Source organism: Drosophila mojavensis, unplaced genomic scaffold, assembly GCF_018153725.1.
Source record: "Drosophila mojavensis isolate 15081-1352.22 unplaced genomic scaffold, ASM1815372v1 contig_231, whole genome shotgun sequence".
Classification (NCBI taxonomy): Eukaryota; Metazoa; Arthropoda; class Insecta; order Diptera; family Drosophilidae; genus Drosophila; species Drosophila mojavensis.
This window is the reverse complement of record NW_025318772.1, coordinates 9802795-9827880: the sequence shown is the minus strand read 5'-3', so window position 1 is coordinate 9827880 and position 25086 is coordinate 9802795. Positions and strand designations below refer to the sequence as shown.

At 37.5% G+C, this 25086-nt stretch overlaps 1 protein-coding gene across 4 annotated transcripts in view; it reads right to left on the bottom strand.

Moving 5' to 3' along the window:
- LOC6575495 overlaps positions 1-24031 on the bottom strand; it is a 29985-nt gene extending 5954 nt beyond the window's left edge. For 2 of the 4 annotated variants that reach the window (XM_044007923.1, XM_032728308.2), the window contains exons 1-4: positions 22760-24031; positions 15158-16436; positions 10194-10341; positions 7681-7925 (exon numbers count right to left, since the gene is read on the bottom strand). In XM_044007923.1, the coding sequence (XP_043863858.1) occupies positions 7681-7925; positions 10194-10341; positions 15158-16436; positions 22760-22813 (1726 nt within the window). In that variant the 5' untranslated portion in view covers positions 22814-24031. The remainder of the gene's footprint in view (positions 1-7680; positions 7926-10193; positions 10342-15157; positions 16437-22759) is intronic. The other 2 variants (XM_044007924.1, XM_032728307.2) reach the window with 1 other exon arrangement.
- Between the last annotated feature and the right edge of the window lie 1055 nt (positions 24032-25086).

The following is a 25086-nucleotide window of genomic DNA, read 5'->3' as shown; positions in this document are numbered from 1 at the left end:
TTTTCTTTGGCAAAAAATTGTATTTTTTTTTTTTTGAATTTAGCTGAAATCCTTGAATTTTTATGAAAAAACAAAGTATAATCAAAATTATAATGGAGGAGAATTTTTATTTATTTTATTTTATTTCAAAAAATATGTGTTTATTTATTTTTTTTTATTAACTTAAAAGCGAAATAAAAAGTTGGAGTTTTTTATATTGTGTGGGAAATTGGGAGGCGGGTAAACGTATAAAAGATGCGAAAGAAGAAGAAACCCGAGTTTTGATAGTTGTTTATGGCATAAGCTATATGATTTCCGATTTGAGAATATTATAGAAAATAAACGTCGAGGAATTAGTGTATATATACAAATGTTAAGCTGTTAAACTGCCTGGGGGAGTCAGCTTCATTAAATCGGATAAAGAATAGAAAATGTACTATATTTATATATCATGCATATCGGAAATCATATTTCAGTTTCGATCTCGGCCGAAACTCGGGAGAAATGAGAAATTTTACTCGCTCGGTTGAAGAAGAAGAACTGTACAAAAATTGAGGCGATGATGATTTTTTTTTTTTTTTTTTTGGTTAGCAGTGGATTAATATAAAAACATTAATAATTATAATCATGTACAAAGAGTTATTTTTAGTATTATTATTATCGAAAAGAAAATGAACGGAATGAAAATAATGAGTTAATCGAAGCACTTCAATTGGTGACAACAAACAACAATCAAATCATTTTAAATCATTATTTCAACAAAAATAATAAACAATACACAATTAATATTTATATAACTGTACAAGAGATATTGGAGGAAGGAGTTTTATTTACAGCGTGTGTTGTTGTTGTTTTTGTATTTGTTAAGTGATTGTAAATATCCTTAGTATTCAATATAATACACAACTGGCGAAATTCTTCTGTACAATCCTTGACTCTTGTCAAGGAAAAACATACTAAAATAATAATAAATAACAGAAAACAAAATACGAAAATGGAACGTAAAACAAATTAAGATGAATGAGGTTTATGACACGAATTGTCTATATATACATATATATAGCCTAACGGAACCGAGTGATAACAAATTAATTGAGGAGAAAAAAACAAGAAAACCAAATTGAATGAATGGGCACATAAAATATTGCATAAATAAATGAAATGAATTGAAATGAAATGGCTATGCGAAAACAAATATATAAACCTTAATATATATGTATATATATATATATGCATGTATGTATGTATATATATATATATTCACATATACAACTGCGCCAACAAACACAACAGTAGAAGAGAGGGCGTGGCAGAAGTAAGAGACACGCGAAATTGTTTCGACACCCCAGTCGCAAAACACGCGACTCGCTGGGACTCGACTTCACCACTGTCCCGCTTCCTGTGGCTGCTTCGCCCTGCCCTAGCCTAGGTAAATACGATATGCCCATTTTTTTATGCTCCACATATATATATGTATATAATATGAATGGTATGCGAAAATTGTACCAACACACGCAGCCCTAGGGGACGGGAGCTGTGTTTCATATTAAAATGCCCAAAAACTATATAAAACAGCGAAAGGAGTCTACTATAGTCGAGCATACCAGACTAACGTATGCCCTGCGGCTGTCCTTCACTCTTAAGGTCTGCGTACGCCGATACATATTTATAGAAGCGGATAGTACGTCAGATATGGGTGGATAGATTTGACTTCATTGGCGTTTCTTTCCGAACTCTTTTTAAGACATCCTATAGAATATTTCGTTCTGCCTTCAAAAAACAATATGCCCAAGTTTGTAGCAGCTTGAATGGAAATAGCATACATATAATAAAATAAAATTGGCTGTTGTCCTGACCTGTGTTGCTTGTGCTACTGTGGCTAACAAATTACCCAGTCAACGTACCAAAAGCAGGTTGCACGCCCATACTCCTGCACGCCCCCGCATACACGCTCTGATGTGCGTAATGCTGCTGCTGCTGCTCTTGTTGTTGTTTTTGATGCCCTGTTGTAAAAGGCAGGCTAAACATTTTTACAGACATTTGATTAAATTTAAATATTCTCACACGAAAATTGCCTAAAGCTGCTTACGTTACGTGTTTAAATGCCGAACTACGTAAAAAATACATGAGCAGAACCAGAGAATAAACGGATAGCTGTGCAAGTGCAAACTGAATATCACTCATATCGCTTGGAGTTTAAGCTACCTATGGACTAATCAATAAATATTGAATAAAAGGATATAGAATTTCCATGAGTTTCTATTAAGATGAACATAGACATCTTAGTATATTTATTAAATACTTTCTGATGCTTCAAAGAGGTCATCCAGCGAATATAAGAGAGAAGAAGTACAATCTATATAACCCCGAAATTGCAGTTTATAAGGAAATGAGAACATTTCTTCGTATAACCTATCAATAGATATAGTTACGATATCGTACTTATTTAAGTAACAAAAGATTACTATTTGGAATTCCGATTATAGCATATTAAAGATCGGACGCTCTGCGCAGTCCATAGAAAGTCTGTTGAAGGAATGAAAAGCAGAAATCTAAAATTGGGATTGAAAAGAAAAGCGAACGAAATGCGAACGATGAGCGCAATAATAAGAAATGCGGAGGTAGTCACTGCAGCAAGGTGAAAGGCGGGCGGAGCATGGGGCAGGGGTTGGATTTTTCGAGGAGCTGCCGGCGATGGCGCAGTTTTGCGCTTAATTATTTTAATTATTTTTTATGCTGCCTACATTTGTGCACTCGTCTCGTCTCCTCTCAGTGTGCTGCATAGCAATTAAAATGTGGTCACCGCCCCCCATCCACCCCCTTTCCATCCCTGTAAGCCCTCCCAGCATGTCCTTCATTGAATGCCCGCAGTGCCAGGCACTTGCGAAACCTGAGTGGTATCCTGCAATTGGTATGCAAATAGTACAAAATATCCACAGCTGCTACGCAAGATGCTGTTAAACGGATCCTCACGAAAATATGAAAGAAAAAACATTCAAATAATTATTCCAGAAGCCAAGCAAAGGGAGCGCAGTGAGGGAGATAGTTGGGGCGTGGTTAGCTTTAGCTTTTTAGCTTGGCACTACCTCTAAGCTGTACCTATAGTGTGGTTAATAATTGACTACAGCTAATGATAGTTACACACTGCGCTTAGTAAATTAAGTAATTTGAAAGGGGGCTAGTCTAGTATCGCCATAGAATGTTGAAGGAACTATATATTATATCTATACTTGAGTGTGAAGAGCTGAAGAAAATCCCCACATTCAACAGTTCTAAGTCCCCTTTTTAAGGCATTTGCCTAATGCTTTGACCTTTGAAACTTTACTTCATTAGCAATAACTGTATAGCTAAAGAAGACTATAACTTCCACATATAGTCAGGCGCGTAAGTTCTAAAATTATGCGGTTTGCCCATTTGGGAATTGGTTATTGGAAAACATTGATTAATATTTTAATATATTAAGCTGTAGCTTGTTGTACCTTTTGTACCTTTTGGTTGTGTGTGTGAAAAATCTGATTAAATAATAGATGGGCATTTATTAGTAAGTCTATGCTAGTTGCCAGTATAACATACGCTTGCTCTTTGTCTTGGCCAAGTGTGAAAATTGAGCATAAACCAAATTCAATTAATACGCATGGCCAATGGCACAAAATTTTGGATTTCATGGGAATTTAGTGTATGTATTTGCATTGAGTTTTGCGAATAATTTTGCTCATTTCAACAGAATGCCTCAAAGTCAGGAATTTGTACATGTGTATGTTAGTTTATTGTAGGTGTGTGCGTGTTTGTGCGTATGACAGTCAAAACAAATAATGACATAAGTCTAATAATGCCATTGTGCCATAGAAGCGATTGTTTTATGGGCGGCTAATCAAAATAAACAACCGCCCATTGACACAGACCTCTAGCTCCCGTTGCCACTGCCGCCCACGAACACGAGCACACCCACTCCGTCGCCTACGCCCATACCAATAGCAACAGGACTCCACTTCAGTTAGTACGCCTGTTCCTTGAATTATAAATGAGACCTAAAACTCTCGTTTAATATTTAAACAAAATCAAATCAAAAAAAAAAAAAAAAAAAAAAAAAAAAAAAAAAACTTGAGAGGGAGACCGAAATAGGGCGAGAGAGATAAAAACAGACAGAGTGGCACACGCTCAAAGACAGCCTGACAGACATGTCACTCAGTGAGTCAGCCAGTCAGTGAGTCCGAGATAGATTAAACTGGAGCACAGTGGGTTGAGCGTCGGCTACATGAGTTGGTGCTTTCAAATCGATTCAAGTTGACTGGTTGAGCTTGCACAGCTAAGAAACCCTAGTCGGAGCCGTAGTCACATATCGGAGCCATAGCCATAGCCGGAGCTGTGGCCGTAGTCGAGGTCCCGAGCCGTGGCTGGTATTTGCAGCACTTAAACTAATTTGATTTCTATTGAGGCAAACAAATAATAAATAATGAATTTACATTTCTATGCGTACGCTCGTAAACCATGTCGTAAGCCAACCGAGAGAGATAGACTGCGAAGGACATAAAGGGAGCGAGAGCGTGTGGAGGAGAGACTACTCTAGATACTTGTATGCAATTAGGGACTTAGCCTTACAATTAGTTGACTATAATTGCAAGCAGACCCAGAGACAGGCGAAAACTTCAGCACTAAACATGCTAGTAAGCGGATTATAGCAATTAACCATTGAACTACTTCCACGTCGTATATATATATATATATATATATATATATATATATATACATATAAGCCTTAAAAAATGGGAAAACTTAAAAGCCCGCACAAGGCAGGGGCCAGAGCTGCATGCCTGTGTACACTTTCTGTAGCACTCCAGACTGCACTCAAAAGGATTGGATAGCTAAAACCATTCACACAGACAAATTTAAACGGAGCACCGATGGAGACAAAAGCTCAAGAGCTGAACCTGGACATACCCTAGAAAGTAAAATCAACCAAGACTGTTGTGAAACCAATTTTGTAGCTCGACTTTATATTTATTTATACAAGACGTCAAAGTACAAGCAGAACCCGCAGCAGAAACTACCCAATACAACAAATCATTCAACTACAGAGGTTCACAATGTACACGTCAAATGTTTAATGCACGTAGAAGAAGTTTTTCATTTGAGTTTTTTTCCATTTTCTGAATTTAAAACTATAATTTTTTGTACCCGTTTTTAAAACGGATGGCTCCATGTTGGGGCTATTCGCTATTCGAAACATTGCGTGAAGACATATAAATAAGTAATGTTCGCGTCAGAATGAAAAAAAAAAAAAAAAACGAAATGAAATGAAATGCATAAGTCGTTTCAAAATAATAGGTGAACTTTAATATTAAAACACGAAACAAAAAAATCTCGTTCCACTAAATGGTTTTTCATATGGAATTCTTAATATGCAGTGAGCAATATATAAAATACATATTTATACATGTTTTTTCATAAATATTGCGAGCATTTTTTTAAAGTTTTTTGTGAGATGAGCAAATGGAATTTTACAGTGAGAGCGCTGTGAGTTTTTCTTGGTGAATAGTTCCATTCGAATACCACAATTATGGATTGATGGCTTTATAAATAGTATAAAGGTGCTCTTGACCAGAATAAAGTTTTAGTTAACTGCGTGTGCTGCCTTTAATTGCGTTTTCATACTCGTTCACGATGTCTGTCTTTACCTATTTGTTATAATATATATTTTGAATTTCCCATTTGAATCACATGAAATAGAAAGTTTCGATAGTTTTTATAATATAATCGATTCACATATCCAGTTAATTGGTATACTTTTACTGTCCTCCTATTCTCTAGAGTTCTATAAATAAATAAATCAAGTAATATGCTTCGCCCCTTAGAGCTTTTTTGGACTGTGAACGAGTATTAACAGTCGATTGGGCCCGACTGACTTGGTGAATGAATATTTTTATTTACACCTGAATCGAAGAGGCCGAAAAATGACAATTTAGCTCTTTATATAGAGAGCTCTATGAATACAAAATATATATCATATATATAAATCGTAATATGTAGAGTAAGTAGTCATTGGAAGTGCGTATGTACAATCAACTAGACAAGTTGCGCAATTTAACAACAATTTCTGCATACGGCGGCCTTAAAAAATATATAAATTAAATAAATTAAAAAACAAAAATTTTAATTTAATTTAATTCTCAAATGCAAAAGTTTGCAAAAATCCAATTAATGAAAACTTGTATTTTTGTTAGAATTTTCTTTGTTAGAATTTTCATATAAATGCGATATAGAACTGTACAAAGCACTCACACTCACACACACGCAAACGTACGAAAACAGAAAAGTAAAATCAAAATATATATATAATATATATTTTGTACACATTTGAGGAATCGATTTGTATGGATGTTTGTTGTTGCTGTTGTTGTTGTTGGGAGTTGATTTTAATTTTGTTTTTTGAATATTTGAAGTAAAGGAAAAATATACATATCATATAAATATTGAATAGAGTTTTGCAAATATATATATAGATATATATGTATATGTAAATGGCTTTTGTTTTGTTAAAAAATATATATTCGGAACAAACAATTCAATTGTTTAAGAAAAAATTTTATATATATATATATTTACACAATTTGTTGTCTTTTTTTTTTTTTTTTTAATTATTTACAGTAATGAAAACTTAAGAAAACTAAAGTCAAGCAAAAATAAAAAAGGAAAAATTAAAACTTTTTTTCTTAAATTGTTTTGCGGAAATTTCTTTTATTTTTATTTTGAGTTTAAAGCTGACGCGATTATTTTACTTTATACAAATCTTTTTAAAGCTTTAATCGAGTTGTTTTTTTGTTCTTTTGGGTTCTGTTGGGAGGGGTTAATCTGCTAATCCGCTAATACGCTTCAAGAATCGCAACTAAGTAAGTTAATTGGATTGATTTTAACGATATATCTAGTAATTTGATACTGATAGCTGTAACTGTATCTTGAGAAAACTTGCTTTATCTATACATATATATATTTGTATATATAAATATATATATATATTTTTTATAAATGGTTTCTAGTTTAGAGAGACAGTTAGAGAGAGTGAGAGAGAGAGGACCCTTTGCCATGACGGGATAGAATTTTAGTTTTATTTTATATATATATATATCATTTCGTATGCAGAGTATTTTTGTGGAGACTATTTACAAGTTTTGTTTGTATTTTTTATTTATTATTATTTTTTTTTTTTTCTTTTTCAAAGTAACTTAAATTGCTTTTTAAAAACAGAAAGTGAAAGAAATAAATAAAAATAAAAATAAAAATATGAAGAAAATTAAGTGAACGTACTTTAAGTATATAATAATAAAAATTTTTAAATACTTAAAATACTAGATAAAAATACTTTAAAAAATTTGAAACAAAAAATTAAAGAATCCTTCAGTTAATGTGTTCTTTTTCCTTTCAAATGCAAAAAGTTTGGCATTTTTCACTGATTTTTTTTTTCTGGGTTAAAAGTAAAAGCGAAATTAAAATTAAAAGAAATGCGTATAAATTAAAATATTAGATGGTTAGTAATATTTGGTTGAAACGTAAAACTATGAGGTGATTGAACAGAAGTGGGTAATAATGAGATATATAACTGGTATAACTGGAGATAGCGAGTTAAGAGATAGAGATTCGTTGTTGTGTCTTGGGTTGATCTTAAGTTTAGAATTAATTGGAAAAAAGTATAAAGTTAATGCTTACAATCATTCATATCGTCATTGGATCTCATTATGTACTGATCCGATGATGATAGTCTTGAATGCCCGTTCGTATTGGGATGAGCTCCCCCCCTATGATCACTTTGTTTTATAGAGCTACGCATCGCCAGTGCAGATGGATTGTTCGACTGATGCATATACATACTATCACCTTCGCACTCACTTTCTTTATACTGCAGCACATTCTTATGCTTCTCATAGATAACCAGGCAACGATGACATCCTTTCCTAAAAGAAGTTTGTATTTTGGTTTTTTTGTTTATGTTTTTGGATTGCAAATGAAAAGTTCATGTATTTTGTATTTGTTTTATTTTTTGTTAGGATTCTAAATGATAATGTTAAATGATATATGTTAATAAAAGTTTATTTTGTGTTTATATTTGCGAAAAAAAATCTTTTGGCTTATATTTCTGATCTGTTGTTGTGTTGGACATTGAATGCAAAAAGACTTTTCTAAATTTTAAGTTTGGAAAAGTATATATAATATGGATGAGAAAGTTTCCCAGAGTTATTAAAGAAATGTTACATCTTATATATTTCATTTTTGATAATCCCAAAAACTGAATTAACATGTAATATATGTAGTATATGCATATATACTATGTGTGTGTTATTTTAAAGCCAACCCAGTTTCGATGTGGGCTAAACTATATTCAATTGGAAGCTAAATATATGTAGATTTGGTAATATTGTTGAAAACTTTGAAATGATATCATAAAAACGAACTAAAAGGACGCACACTTAAATAACTCAAACAGTTAACAAAATATTTGTGATGTTTAAAAACAAATCTGTAAACATTTTAATTGAATTTTTTCAAAATAAAAATAGATGTAGATTATATATATTGTTTTTTTTTTTTTTTTTTTTTTTTTTTTTTATGCAGTTTGTTGGGGAATTTGTTAGTTTCCTGGTTGATAGATGGTACTTAAAATCTATTTGATTTATTTTATATATATTACGATAAGAAGTCGAAAGTTAAGATTATGAAGTACACGACAAAAATACTTACAAAAAACATTAAAAATAATATTCGAAATATCAAATAGATGTTAAAAGAAACATCCAATCGGGATTTCGTTTACTTTTTTTTTATATATATATCAAAAACCAAAAATTTATACACATATCAGCTACAACGAAAAAATAAACTTCGCAAGACTTATGATTATTTCTTAAAGTTTAATGTATTTATACATATAGTTTAATTGGAAACATGACAAAACGCAAAAGTTTCAAAAAATCATTTGTAAAGAGCAGCCCAGCATTAATATCTTTTGGTTGTTCTTAATATATTACAAAAAAAAACATTCAAACTGAAAATAGCTTCTCTTGATTTCTTTTTTAAATTATTATGCAAAAAGCAAAATAGATGCAGATTTCGAGGTACTTTAACCTTTAAACCTATAAAAAATAGATAGCATTTAGATTAACTTTACAGCACTTACAAAAAAACATATATATATATATATATATATATATATATACGGTTAAATTGGCTCGATTCAGCGTCGAGCTACTTGGCATTCACACGAAGACAGAGAAAAAGGCAGAAACGAAGAGAAGGAGAGAGACAACGAGAGTTGTACAAAGTTAACAGCAGATGTCTCAATGGACAGGTTTGCAGTCTGCTCTAATATATCTAACTATGCCTCTGCCTGTGTCTCTTTGTCTCTGTGTGAGAGCAACTGGCGCCCATGTTGCAGCGTTTTATGTTCCTACTTAATCGGTTTACAGCTACACTCAGAGTAAAAGTAAACTCTCTTGGTTTACTTAAAGCGTAAGCAATATGTTCTTTTAAGGAATTTGAATGATTTGTATACCCTGAAACCAGTGGCAGAACCATTCAAAATGTAGATAGATATATATCGCTCAAAATTAAATTGAAGACAAAATCCTCTTTATAAATATCATATTGAAAGAAAGAAAATGATCATCATTATCATATTAAAAAATTTATTTTGCTTTTAAGTTGAAGTTAATTTCTTACTTGTTTTTCCAGACAGCTGTCTGGCTTTTCTCTGAGTGTATTGCTACTGCCTGCTGCTAGCCTACCGACTGTTTGAGTATGTCTAGTGCCTTAGCAAAACGAAACTTTATTCAATTATTGCCACTTGGCGCACACTCAAAAGTCAAATGCTACAAAACGTACCCGAAAAAATAAAAGCAAAATAAAAAGGAAAAAAAAATAGGTAACATAACCTACAAACAGGAAATAAAAACGTCGAGGGGAGCTACGACAAGCTACAGGCAGTAGAAGTTTAAGTACAAGTGCTTTTTGACGCCTGTTCTTCTTTATCGGCTACTTCATCAGCTGCTTTCATCTTCATCTGCTTCATCTATTTCATATACTTGAGCATCTTGAACATCTTTCTTCATTCATTTTTCTTCTTCTCATTTTCATTCAATCTATGTATTTACCAGCCAAGCATATTTTGAGCCAAAATGTTAGCATATATAAACTTTTATCGGTGAACTGTATTTGATGGTACTTACTCATCCACAATCAAATATTTGTTACCATCCGAGGCGGCGCACCTGCCCCGGTAGCTGAACTGTGAGCCCTTGATGTGTATGGATTGCTGGTAGCCAGATAAAAACCAGGAGCCCTCCCATCGGGCAGGAAACGTGCAGTTTGTAGGCGCTGCAAGTCGAAAAAGTATGCAATTTATTGATAATATTAAACCAAATAAACCAAAAGCCAAACGCAGTCAAATAAATTATTTGTGTAGATTTTAATAGCCACATGCATAAGTGAGTTATATACTTAAATTCCCCAATTCTGAATCTGGGTTTGTGTGTATTGGGTGTGAGTAGCATGTGACCTCAATTGTGGTCCATTGTTCATTTAACGACACCAACAGCAACAACAACAACACAAATAACAAGAAAAGCAAGCTGCACCATAAAAGAGCAATTGTTCAAAAAAATATATTTTAACAATATTCAAGTAATGAAGAAAAATGTATAACCCAAGAGAATCGACTACCGAATACTCTATTCGTAGTTGTAGGTATTAGAATCTGTTCGGCTGATTGCTTAACTGATGACAGTGCTAATAGGAGCTTAATAGGATTAATGTCTGTTTGGTTGACTGAGCGATATATTATTGAATGACTTACCGATTAAATGAATAATTTCTAATGGCATACTGATAGTAAACTAATTGAATGTCGACTTGATTCACTAACTTGGTTGATTGGTTTATGATCAATATAATAACTTGATTGATCGTTAAGTTGTTTGATTGACTGACTGATAATTAGCTGATAGATTGAAGGTTTGACTGTCTGACTGATTGGCTGACTAATTGATTGATTGATTGATGAGCCCTGGTTAAACTTAATAGCCAGAGACTCAAGTAAAACAAAAACAAAATAAAAACCAATCTACCCTCTATCAGCTAACGGTATAGAGTATAACAATCTAGAATCTTATACCTAACCAAAATAAATAATGCCATTGTTCGCAGTCTTCGCATTTCTGCTCTAATAGTAATGTCAATTCTGATGCCAAGATTTGTGGCTTTTTAATTTATAAATTGTTTCAATTATTGTTATTATGATTGTATTTAAGTGCGTGCGCATAAGTGTCAGCTTGCCATAGTGTGTGTGTGTGTGCTTGTTTATATATCCATATATGTGTGTGAGTGTGGCTCTTAGAGACTACAAATTTACGACCCTCTGCCACGACGCAAGGGCTCATAAATAAGTTGAACAAGCAGCAAAACCAGAAAACGGCTCGTAATAATAATAATGTCGCACACAGACATAGAAATATACATATATATAATATATATACATATAAAAACTACCGAAATGGCAATTGTGAATATTAAAAAGAGCATAGGGAGAGAGAGAGAGAGAGAGAGAGCGAGAAAGAGCATGGAACAAGCCAATGCATAGAGTAAGGCAAACGAAAAAGGAGCCGTTAGCTTAAGGCATGCCACGCATACTTACATACACACACACAAACACACACACACACAAACACACACACACACAAACACACACACACTGAGCACAAACAATAAGTATAGCCAATGCAATACATACAAACGCACACATACAAGGCTAGAAAATGGTAAAACCACCCTCGAATAGCTTTCTGCCAGAGTTGGGCTGGGCTGGGCTTAAGGGTGGACCCAAAAAACACAACCGAAGCCGAGTGCTATACGCATTCAAATGCACAAAAGTCGCAAAAGTAGAGACGAATGTGCGCACGAATCAACACACATACATAGACACAGCACACACTTACAAACACAAAACACACACACACATACATACATCAAGCTATACACATTTTATTTTATTATTTCTTTGCTTTCTTTTATTTTGTTTTACTTTACTTTATTTTATTTTTTGCTTTGCTTTTGTTCTTTCCCATTTCAATTTTTTTTTTTCATTTTCATTTTGTTGTTTTTCACATTTGTGGCAAACAAAAGGTGCTCCTGCGCAGGATCAGCGAATCGCTGTGAACTCTGAGCCTCATTGAGAAGCCGCCCGTCCGCCCGCTAGCCCGCTAGCTCACTCCGCCTCGCCTCTGCTCCAGGTCCCCCTTTTCGCTGACTGTTTCATTGTCCAATGACTTGTACATTTGTTCAGCTACCGATGCTTTTGTTGCGGTAGCTGTCATAATGTGTCCCCCTCTTTCTCTCTCTCCCTCCTCTATCTCTTTCTTTCTCTATATGCTCGCCCACTCACGCACAGTGGGCGTGTGTGTATATAAAGTGTAGCATACTTTGCCGTGCGACCCATTGTAATTGTTTCGCCAATTTCAAGTGCCGTGCATAATGCTCCAACATGATTCAATACTTTTGCCAGCAACAACATAGCTGTCTATGGCTTAGCAGCAGCTACCCCCGATATATAGCCGCAGGACAAAAATCCAGCCAAACTACACGCTTGAAGTAAAAATACAAAAATAAACCAATGGACGGGTGGACGGAAAGGACGAACGTTGAACTTGAGAGACAGACAAGCGTGCAAATATGTATGGACAGTTGAAATGAAGAAATGAAGGGCTTTACACATACACACACACACACGCGAACACACAGGCATACATGAAAATACTTTTTTTTTTTTTTGTGGATTAGAATGGCTCAAGTTCGCAGCACAGCGCAGCACCGCTTGTTAGATTGGGCCTGTTGGATTGGCAAATATTTAAGTAACTCGGAAAAGAGTTGCGAATGACATTTTACTCTTATCAACTGACAGTAATCGCCTGGCGTTAGGCTTGTATCGTGGCTGTAAGACCCTTATCAGCCACATTAACGGTATTTTCTAAAGCATTTATGCGAAGAAAGGAAGCTGAATTTGTACAAGCAAAGCTTGGGCTTTAAAGAAAGTAAGTACAACTTTGGTTGTGTTTCTTTGGCTAATCATAAGCAAAAGCCAGGGGCTTGGCCCGATACAAATTTACTTTGAATCATTAATTAATTTATATATCCGATAAATCTCTCCCAAAAATATATTTCCATGCCTTTCTACGGGATTCAACTCATGAGTCAGTGAGAAGTAATATTTTTGGGTTTTAAAAGTCTAGTAAAGAACAAGTTGCAACACTGAAGTAAAGAACTTTGGCAAAGAACTGTACAAGTCGCCCTGCTAAAACTTGCTTTCCTGTTAATATAAATATTGCAGCTGGGCTTATAGTGAAAATAATTATCCCCCATCAGAAAACAGTTAATTGGTTCACCCACCTGCCAAATGTTACTTATTATGACAGGCCATTTTTGGTTGTGGACCTACAAGCAGTTGTTAGGCATGTGTGTGCTTATCTCTCAACGACTGTGTCTAGATATCTGTATGTGTAATGACAGCTTTAACGCGCTAACAGCTCCTTAACCCAATTAAAACGCCCCCCACTCCACTTCCGCAACCCCCGTGTGCCCTGCACCTTCTGGTGGGTGTGGACCCATTAAGTGTTTGGCGTTGAGTACTATCAGGGCGCTATGCTGGACCACCCTTATTGATGGGACAATGGCTACGTAGCACACACAAACATGGAACTCACATACTCACACGCACACACACACATGTAAGGGCAGCTCAAAGAGCATGACGCTTCGTTTTAGACTCATTTGCGTTTGCATTTGGAATTTTGGACTTTCGTTTCGGTTTTGCTTAGCAAACGCAAGTAGGGGTAGTAGGGGTAGTAGGGGTAGTAGGAGGTAACAGATAGAGCGTTGGTGGGATGTACGCCCGAAAATGCTTTTGTCTAACTTGAGTGAATTATGGTCAGCGGTCGGTGGTCGGATGGCGGTTGCTGCCTGTTTGTTTCGGGCAATTTCCGTACAATTTGCCATTTGTTGTTGTTATTGTTGCTTCTGCTGCGGCGGCTGTTGCCGTTGTTTTCTTATTGTTTTCAACCAAAAAAAAATGTTTTTTTTTTGTATACCCTGTAGTCATTGATGACAGATCTGTATATTGAGTATATTATAATTTGAATGGATGAAAGCCGACATACGGATAATCCAATAATATCATCAACGATAACTATCGATTGATAGCCAGGAATTATAAATATAAAATACAAGAGATTAATTAATATCAAAATATAAGGATAAATAAGGATTTATAGAATATGTTCTTTAAGCAGATCTTAAATTTTATCAGATTTAAGGAATGTGTCTGAATAGATATAAATATATTCCAAACCATAAATACTTAAATCGGATATGTACTCATTATCTGTGAGTCTTTGAATATATATTAAGCCACTTCAAATGTAATTGCGGGGTAACTCCTAGTCAGACATCAATAACTAAAGTACTCTTACTTGTTTTTTGGACAAATTCGCTCATGGAGAAACAGTTGAAACGCATTATACGAGCACGCAGATCTGTGGTCACAAACTACTTATGGATTCAATTGAGCATGACCGAGCAGAGGGCGCAAATGAAGAGAGCGGAGAGAGGTCGGTTGGCGGAGGCAATCACTCGCAGGGGTTGGGCGCAGACACAAGCTGTGGCAGGCAGCTGACGCTCGGGCCACTAAAAATTATGCTCAAAATTAAATGAAATGCTGTTGCCGTTCAGCAGAGGAGTAGGAGGAGCAGAATGGCCACTTGTAAGGGGACGCTGTGGACGGGGGTTGGGCCTCTAAAGATGGCGGGGCAATTGGATGGATGGAGGTGGCATTGTGGCGCAAGTCAAATTATAAATTCCTATCATAACGCTACTTAACGGCATGCGTTACGCGCATTTTCTGCGACTTTTCATCTTGACTCCTGCTCTAATGCCGATACCCTGGACAAACACAATGTAGGGTATATGACACTCTTGTGTAACTTTGTCAGATGTGAGGTGAGGTACGGACTATTATAAAAGGCATTTTGCCAATAACTTTCCAGAATTAAGCTTGATTATGAATACATAAGGATTGGCTGTGGGATTAGTTCCTTATATGTTCAAGCCATGAAGGGTATCTGTACAGCGGCCACTTATTACTCACCATCTTGACGTCCTCCCCAGCCGCTAACGGACGTGGCCAGCAGCAGCGTCAGCCACAGTGCTCTCAGCCAACTTTTTGTCGACGTCATGCTGTTGCTGCCGCAGCTTCTGCCCCGACTCCTGTCAATTGTTGTTGCTGTTGCCGCTGTTGCCGCTGTTGTTGTTGTTGTTGCTACTGCTGCCGTTGTTGTCGTTATATTCGTTGTTAGCGTTGTCGCATTGGCGAAGTTGCTGGCGTCGCTACTGCCATTTCTGCTGCTGCTGTTGCTGTTGCACAGTTGCTGCTGCCAGAATTTTAGCCACGTAATGCTAGGAAGTTGATACCACTCAGGCAGCGTCTGTTGCTGCTGCTGCTGTCGTTCCATCTCCTCCTGCGGTTGCTGTTGCTGCCTTCCCGCTTCCCGCTCCTTCTCTTGCTCTAGACGTTCCAGCGCACTAATATCACCATTATAGTTATAGCACCTACATTTATCATCCTCATCATCGTCTTCATCTTCATCTTCATCCTCAACAAGCTGCTCATTCAACTTCTCTTCGTCAATTTTTGTCGTTGTCGTTGTTTGCGAACTATTTGTTGTTGTTGTTGCTGTGGCTGCTGTTGTAGTTCTAGTTGCTGTTGCACTGCTGATTGGTTTTATTGTGTCCAGCTGCGTTGCCCCCTGACTTTGTCGCTCGATTCGCATACGCTCACGTCGCTGGCGCTGGCGTCGCAAACATTCCGAGACGCTACCATGGCTGTTGCTGTTGCTGCCACCTACAACAATCGGCATAACTAATTGCGTCGAGCGTCTGAGAGCGTTGCAGCTAGGCGCCACGCTAAACTGAATATCACGCTGCAGGAATTTGTGCGCCAGCTCCAAAGGAGTTGCTGGCGAGGATGAGGCTGAAACTGCCACTGCGACTGCGACTGAGGCAGGGCACAGTATAGCTGCTCCTGCTCCTGCTGTTGTCACCGTCGGCACTGTGGCATGTTTATCATCATTTTTATGTTCCCTACTGCTACTGCAACAACAACAACAGCACCGAGAAGTCGTAGTTGAGGAACAGCTGGTGGACGATACCGATGCCGATGCCGCCGCTGCTGCTGTTGCCGCAGGCACGTGTCCACATGGCTGACAGAAAGGCGGTAAATAGATTAACGACGTGGCTCTAGCTCTCGCCTTGGACGTGGCTAAGGTCCTGCTCCTGTTCGTGCTCGCCCTCGTCCTGACTGCGGTTACTGCCAGCTGCATTTGCTGCTGCGGCGTCCCCTCCTCTTGCTGTGGCTGCTGCTGCGTATTCTGTGTGGGTTGCAGAAGACAAGAGTTGAATATTTTATGTTTATTATATATACATAATATATGTGTTTTGTACATAAGAGCATAAATATGAAAGAAGGTGGCAAATACTGACAATTGCCGCATTTGAATTTAAAACAAGCGAGAAATCTGATTGCTATGGCTGGCTGAAGCCTGAATACTCTTTCGCAGATTTAAGTAATCATCAGCCAGTCAGTCAGATAGAAGCACCTAATAAACATATTATACATTCTTATTCTTTAATGGATTAATTGGCCAATAATTCTATAGCAAATCGTTGAAAAATAGCACAAATATATATTATTTTCTGTGCACATTTCATGACAATATTAGAATACCCTATACTATTTCTCACACTCTACAACGCAGACACATTTACATACAATATAGGAGACACACACACGCACTATATCACACACATAGATAATCCCGAGAAAATTCATTGTTCAACAATCCACACGCACAGCGCCTCACATAAAACGATTGGGGGAGTTGCAGTTGCCCCCAGAAATAAAACTTCCTCAGCGGCGCATTAAAAAGCAATAAAAATAAATATAAAAATAAAAATAAAAAATACAACGAGGGAAAAGGATACAAAAAAAAATAAATATGTGCTCTGGGAAACCAAACACTCCAATCCAAATAAAATGTCCAACGGCGCGTAAATCAAAAATCACGCGTTATAAAAGAAAAAAAATGAAACGAGAGAAAAAATTAAGACAAAATTTATAGATTTCTTATACAAATTTCTTATGTCTCCGGTGTAGCGCGGCCTCTTCCGTTATTTCTTTTTGTTTTCCTGCATTTAGCGCCTCCGGGCAAAGGGCAATGAGGCGGGGGAAATCGGCTGCAAAGCAACAATATCAACAAGAGAAACACCAACAACCACTTGAAAGATTATAATTTTTTGTCGAGACGTGCCGCAGCAGCTATTAAAAAAATAAAATAAATCGCCCAACTAAAATTTAAATAAAGAAAGAAAACTTAGACACATAATTTAAGATGGAAAAGCCCGAGGCACATAATTTGTGGAATCAACAATAAAAAGGGAAGCACGACTATAGAAAACTCATTAATTTAGTGTGTAAATCTAGCTAAAATAGAGCGAACGAAACTATCGATTGTGATGGATGAGTGCTTCATTGACTGACGGTTGATTGAGCAGTGATTAACCAACTCAGAGCTCTAACCATAAAGACAATTTTGGAACATTTGATTTGATTGGCGGATTATAAATCAGCTGCAAACCAATGAAAGCTTTGAATGGCTGATTTATTATAATCTAGCTTTTTCACACTAGTAATAACACTAATTTATGAATTGACTCATAAAGGGAGCTTTTATTACAGTAGAAACAATTATACATATAACCATAGTTTTAATTGATGCTGGAAAAATGGAGAACCCGAAAACATGACAAGCTGAAAACATTCCACACTAGAGTTAAATCTGAAATATGAAGTCTGAGCTCAGGTGGGAAGCTTTGCATATAATCTTTACTGTTCATCTGTCTATGCGAATACTCAGTGCAAATGAAACGTGAACCGCACGTGAGGTAACGCTAGACAAGGTTTTCGACGGGCCTTATAATATATTTACCACAATGGCTGACGAAATCGGAGTGGTGCTGGTTACTCAATTGAAATGTTTTTAATTAGTATAACCAATTAGTAGTTTAGATATCAATGAACACAAGGAATTCTAAAGCAGCTAAGGTGAGGGGGAGGCATTTAAGTACGTCTGGTGGTACTTAAAAGAGCAATCGCTTCGTATAGCTTTCGAGCACATTATGCACATAATGAGAGTATGTTAACAGAATCGAGCTTCTTCTGAGTAATTTCTAGGGCTGCCATAGCCAAAATCAAAAGGCCAGAAAACCGAGTTCGCCCGCCCTGTCAACTTTCCCATACGAGCTGATGGACACAGTGTGGGGAAGGCGGCGGGAAAGCATAATGCAATTTCCATGTTATGTAAGCGCTGCTCTTCTTAGCCCATCATCTATGCTAATTAAGTTAATTAAAAAGTACGAGCAAAGTATTTGCACTTGGCCAACTTCACGTCATAATCAAAGTTGAGAGAGCGCATCGCACGAAAAGCGAAGCCCAAGTCACGTCAAATGCTCTTCAAAAAGCGAGCCAAAGAAAGGCCCTGATGTAGATGCGAGCTAGAGATTGTGATGAAGATTGAGATGGAGCAGGAGATGCTGATGAAGAGGCAGATTGAAATGGGGATGAAGCTGACGTTGTCGCTGCCATTCACACTGTAGAGTGTCCACATAAAAACCAAAATGAATAGAAGGAAGCTAAAAACCTAAAACGAGGCCAATTATAAGCCTCATCATTAATTTAAATAAAATTAAATTTCCACTGGCTGCTGCAAAAGCACAAAGTAAACAATGCAAATGCACGACGAAAAGATACCCTGTACATAAAGCCAAGCAGTGCAACAATTTGTAAGATGAACATTTCGTTTGACAAACAGAGGTGCCTGCTTTCTCAATAAGATATGGACAGGGTATATGCTCACAGAGGGAGAGTTGGATGGACGGACGGGCAGACAGACAGACAGCAGTCGGTGGCCAATAAAACATTTAGGCGGAATTATAATTTTGTTTGGTGCTTTATATATAATTTACGTTTAAAATGTGAAACACCTGACAGCTAAAAAACGAATTTATGTTTGCATGTTTCCCATTAATTTATTTTTCCAAAGCGCGGCAGGAAAATGCAAGGCAAGGCATGGCAAGGCAAGGCAAGGCAGCACACAGCACAGCACAGCAGGCATTGGGAAAAGCCCGGGGAAAACAAAAAAGAAAATGAAAATATATATGCAGCAGGCAGGCACATTTTGCCATCACGTTTGGACTATAAAATAGAACACAGCAGACAACAGTCGGAGCCGCAGTTGGAGCCGAAGACGGAGACGTGGAAGGAGAAAGGAGACGTAGACGTAGTCCGACTCCGAGACGCAGAGCGAGGAGATGTAGATGATGTTGTTGATGACATGCAGCGCCGGGGTCTGCACTGCACTGAAATGGCAAAAGACGCCAAAAGCGAAATAGACCCAAGCCAAGAGGCAAGACGCAAGACGCAAATGGCAGCGGGCAACTGGCAACGGGAGACGGGCAACGGGCATGAAGCGCACAGTCGAGGCTCCTGCGAAACTTGTCAAGTAAATATATAAACGAAATATGTGGCACGGTCGCCCATGCCATGCCACGCCTCCTGCGTCCCGCGTCTTGGCGTCTGGTGGCATTTATTATTCGCTACTCTGCCAATTGGGTATTTCAATTTAGTTAGAAAATCTATAAAACAAAATATTCTAGCAGACGGTTATATATCGTCTAACTGCTATATAAATTAGAATTCTAGACTTGAATACTTTAAGATATTCGTTACATCTTATCAATATATTATTAAGGTTGAAGCTCTCTTCAAAAGAGGATTTCATATTTCAATGTATACTTCCTTTCCTCTTTGGCGGACAATCAAGATCATTCTAAGACTTTCTCTATATCCAAAGGGTATTCCATGTTTGTCAAACTCTTCTTCTTTGTTTTATTTTATTCGCATTTTATTATTATTTTCGACCCGGCGAGACGAAGACGCGAGCGAAGATACATAAAAAATATTTGTGTGTGCAACATTTTTATGATTTCCGTCTGGTTGCGGTTGCGACAAAAGGCTGGACTCGCCGTAAAGAAAGATGAAGCTGGCTGGCTCCCAGCATCCAGCATCCAGCATCAATCTTCCAGCTTCCATCTCCCATTTTACATTTGGCACCGAACACCTACTCCACCTGCTTTCAATTAAATGACACTTTCCCCTGCTCATTACGATTGAAATGTTGCTGTTTCGCTCTCTGTTTGCTGAGAAAGGAACCGCGACCGGGAGGCAGTGGGAATCGAAGTGAGAATGGTTTGTGGGGTCGGGTTCCTCCCCATCTTCATCATCTTCTTCTTCTGGTGTTGATGTCTGACATTTCGCTCCCTTGTCTCACTTCATCAATCATTAATTTCGTTTATTTTTAGTGAAAATAATCACTTTGAGCAACATATGCGACCCGACATGGCTTTCGCATGTGTTTTTCGCAAATGGGGGATGGGCCATGACAAACTGTTCCAACTGGGGACTGTGTACGCGCGTGTGTGTGCGTGCGTGGAATGGGTACAGCTTTAAGCAATTATCAAATGGACCCACAGTCCGCAGCTCAGCAGACAAATACTATAATTTTAACTGTGAAATGACTTTATTGGGTTTTGGTGGCAAATTGGGTAAGTTTCCAAAGGGGTTGCTAAAAGGCCCATATATATATTTGTATAGATGTATTTGCACACATAAATATATATATATATATATGCGTGTATGCGATTGTGTGTGTCTGCCTGCACAAGACAAAGAGCTTGGGTTACGCAAGGTTAAGCTGGGATAATAAAGTAGTAGACAAGCCGTAAGTACCGCATAAATTGCCAAGGAGCCAGCCAGGACTCTGGCACTTAGCTCAGGTAAGCACAAATTTATCAATAATACGAGTTCTCATTAGGCAACCAATGAGGGTAGGTTCTCTCAAGTAAGCGTTTAATGCAAAAGGTCTACATATTTCAGCTTGAACGCTATCTTAATTAAACTCGACATAAATCCCTTATGTTGCAGCTGGCATAAAAAAATAAAAAAAAAATTTTAAGGCTACATTAGGACAATTGATAAATTATTTATTTAGTGAATTTATTTATTTAGTGAAAAGGAAACAATGTTTTAAATGTTTGTTTTTTCCTAATTTTCGGAAATACCATCAATTAGCGGATTTACTTGTTTAGGTCCTTGATGAAACTCCACCTAGTTCGAAATTAGCTCGTTTGCAAAGCAGTCAACAAAACCAATGAATTTCCTGTTCTTGTTGATTGTTGTGATAGTAATGCCTACTAACTTCCTATATGAACTAGTTCTTTAAATTCATATATTTTATTTTCTTTTCATATATGATTTTTTGAGTATCAATTTTAGAAAATTTATCGAATTGGCAAACTTCTTATGTGAGTAATTATGTTATATATCTATTAATCATATTATTTATAGTTATGATCTAATTTTGAGTTTTGTAAACTTTTCATGACGGTTGACTAAGATATGAACCAGCTTTGCACAACAAACAAAAGATTTAAACTATATTTTTTCTTGAGAATTACGTACACTCACACATAGAGATCTTATCTTAGTGCTATTGTAGTAATAATTTTTCATTCTCAGCACCCACACACATGCAGAGTGAGAAAAAAAATTAGTCAACACTGTAAAATAACCCCTGGGCGGGGGGTGAGGCGAGGTAAGGGTGTTTCGAGAGGGCGATGAGAAGGGAGTTGCGTAATTCACTTAATGCAACGCATTTCCGTTGTGCTGCGGGTTCGAATCGTTATCGCTATCTGAAACACCCAGACATGCCAACATGATTTCAATCTAGCAATACAATACACAAGCATGTATTTACAATATACAAATATTGTACAGTGAAAGCTCTATCGGGTGGACAGCCATTTACCATTTACCCTTAGGGTCAGCAGCTCCGTTTTATCCGTTTTGTTTTATAAATATCTTATTGTTCCAAAGTCAGAATAAGAAATAATTCTTTAAGGAGAACATGCGATTGAGCTTACGAATTAACTTAATAAGTGAGATAGACTACTCAAAGCACAGCTTGTGGGCTCGTTAGTAGGAGTCTTCACTGTAAATATGTCGATAGCATAAATATGACAGAATTGGCAGCTAGCTCTACGCCGGGCTGAAGTGGACGGGAACGAAACGGGACGGGACGGAATGGAAGGGGCCGAAGTGCAATTGCAGTGCGCGCACCTCATTGAACTTTTCAGACAAACACAATTTGTCCGATAAGGGAAAAAATTCCACACAACGAGGTGAAGTGTAGGTGGGGGCGTGGCAGCATAACGTACGAACGGCCGGGCGATCGGGCAGACGGAAGAACTGACGGACGTCGCGCACTAATGGCCACCATTAATAATTGAAAAACTGAAACAGTTGAGCATGTGTGAGAGCAGAGGGCGAACCGGGGGAGAAGGAACTGGGAACATGGGTCTCGGTTTTTGGGATGCCAAAGCATAGCTTAGTCTTGGGAGGATGGGCAGGTTGGGTGGTTGACAAAAATCTATAACCAAAAAAGTTATGAATAAGCGAACGAAACGAAAACGAAGCAACGAGTGGAGCAAGAGAATGAGCTGAGGCGACGGCAGCGGAGAGATGAGAGAAAAGGGAAAAACAGAAAAATAACGAAAAAGAAATGTTAAAGCTACAAACCTGTTCTATGCTGGCGTCGCTGTTCCTGTTGTTGTTCTTCTTTTTGTTGTACATGGCGAGTCCGAGGGGCTGGCGATGCTGCGGCGCTGCTGACGACACGGCGACAATGTTGAAGCTGCTGCCGTTCTGCGTATAGTTGTTATTGTTGTTGCTGCAGCAGCTGCAGCACTGGCCGCAACCAAATTGTAGGGAATCGCGTGCAAAGCACAGCCAAGCAGCATTGGAAAATTACAACAACAAAAATTGTTGCCTTTTTCTTTGTGGCAGCGAGTTTTCCCGACGAATTTTATGCTGCTGCAGTCCAAAGAATCGCACGAAACGATACTGAGACAGCGACTGCGACGGCAACGGCAACACCGATTGAGTCGTGCGAACGCTAGCTACAGAGCAGCGCAACGCAGGGCAGAGCATAAGCCAGGCAAAAATATTGGAGCAAGGTGTTTCCAAATAGCGTCGACCGAGCTGCAACTGAGCAGCGCTCACAGACACGGCGAATTCGCAGCGCTTCTCTGCGCAAAAGCGGAGCTGAGAGTAGATTTGGCTCTCCTTGTTGTTGTTGCTTTTGCTGCTGCTATTGCTGTTGCTGTATTGAATGTGCGTCTCTCCCACCACCAACGAACAAAGAGTGGGCAAGTTAAGTCTGTCGCCTTATATTCTGTTGGGGCTGCTGCTGTCGCCGCTGCTACTGCTGCTGCTGCTGCTGCTTGCGCTCGCGCTCTACCGCCTGCCTCTGTGTCAATCGAATTAAACTGAGAGCAAACTGAGTAATTGGGTTTAGATATTTTTCCACAGATAGATTGAGACAATGTTATATATTTTCATATTGTGTGTACATTTATTAATTCAATAATAGCACTGGCCCATTGATAAAGCAAAATGCAGCAGTTACATTTACTAACACTCGCTCTCACACACACACGCACACACATACGCGGTAGAGTGTATACAAAAATCTGCACAGCGTTTTAAATTTAGTTGCGTTTGAGCTTCGGTTCAACGGTAAACCTTGAACTTAAATGTATTTTACATTGTTCACTCGTATTTGATTTCCTCAGCACCTTTCTCTGTTACACATTAGTTTTAAATCTTTACTCTGCGGAGACTTGTGAGCAGCGCGGCACAGCCTGTGCGCACTGAAAACTTCTGCTGCAATACACAAATTTCTTTCTTATTTGCTGCGCGCACCACCTACCAGAAGCTGAGAAAATAATTAAAAATATCTACGCGACGCGCGGCGACGTCCGTACGCAACGATTCTGTGAGAAAGAATGAGCGTAACTGGTGTATCGATGCTACGATGTATAAGAGCAACCACAAGCGATGTGTCGATATATATCGATAACTGAGCGCTGGTTCTTTTTGTGCATGAACCAAGTAATTCGTTTATTATTTGATCAAAATTTTCAATGAAAACACACATGACATAGGCAATATTATTTAAATAGGTAGAAAAACTCATTACTTTTTCGAACTAGAAAAATAATTAGTTACCGAAATAGTTAATTAGATCTGAAATGACTAGGCATATTTAAAAATTGTGCAAAATGAACCAGATTTTACTTGAAAACGGAACTTCTGTAACGTTCCTTTTGGTTTTCATTTTAAATTCTGATGAAATGTTGTGTGGTCTCAATAAAAAGGAAAGGCGATTTCGCTGTTATTATATTTAACTAATCACAGACATTCTCAGTTAGTCATCCCAATGCTTCAGCTCCAAAAACCTCGCACACAACTGTTTCTTTATACTTACATATGGCTACGTACATATGTACATGTATCTGCCACTCGGTCTGAAACTTGTGAGACAGACAATTGAAGTGTCTGAAAATCTGAATCATGTTTCTTGTCGTCTCTTTTGTATAAACAAAGCAACGCTTACCCAAGAAATTAGCGAAGTGCCGTATCAATTTACGAGTTCAAGAACATATACACGTATATGTGTGTATGTGTAAACAGATATATAGTATATATATACATATAGTATATGTATGTGTATGTGTAAAGCAGTTCGACTTCTTGACTGATTGGTGTTCATTAATCAAACAATTGCTCTGAAATGCTAAAAGATATTTGTTCCTTGCTTCTTGAGTAAAATATTGAGTTTAAAATATAAAGCAAATGAACTGTAAATAATATTAATTTATACTGAAAGAGCGTGCATCGTGTAATGCCGATTAGCACAATCGCATTGGAACAGTAGAACTTACAATTTTAATAACATCGGCATTGGATTACTTCATAGAACAGAATTGTTTATCTGCCCAGCTGTGCAAATACCAAGAGATGTTTACCTTTAGTCACAGTTCTGATATATGCATATGCGATAT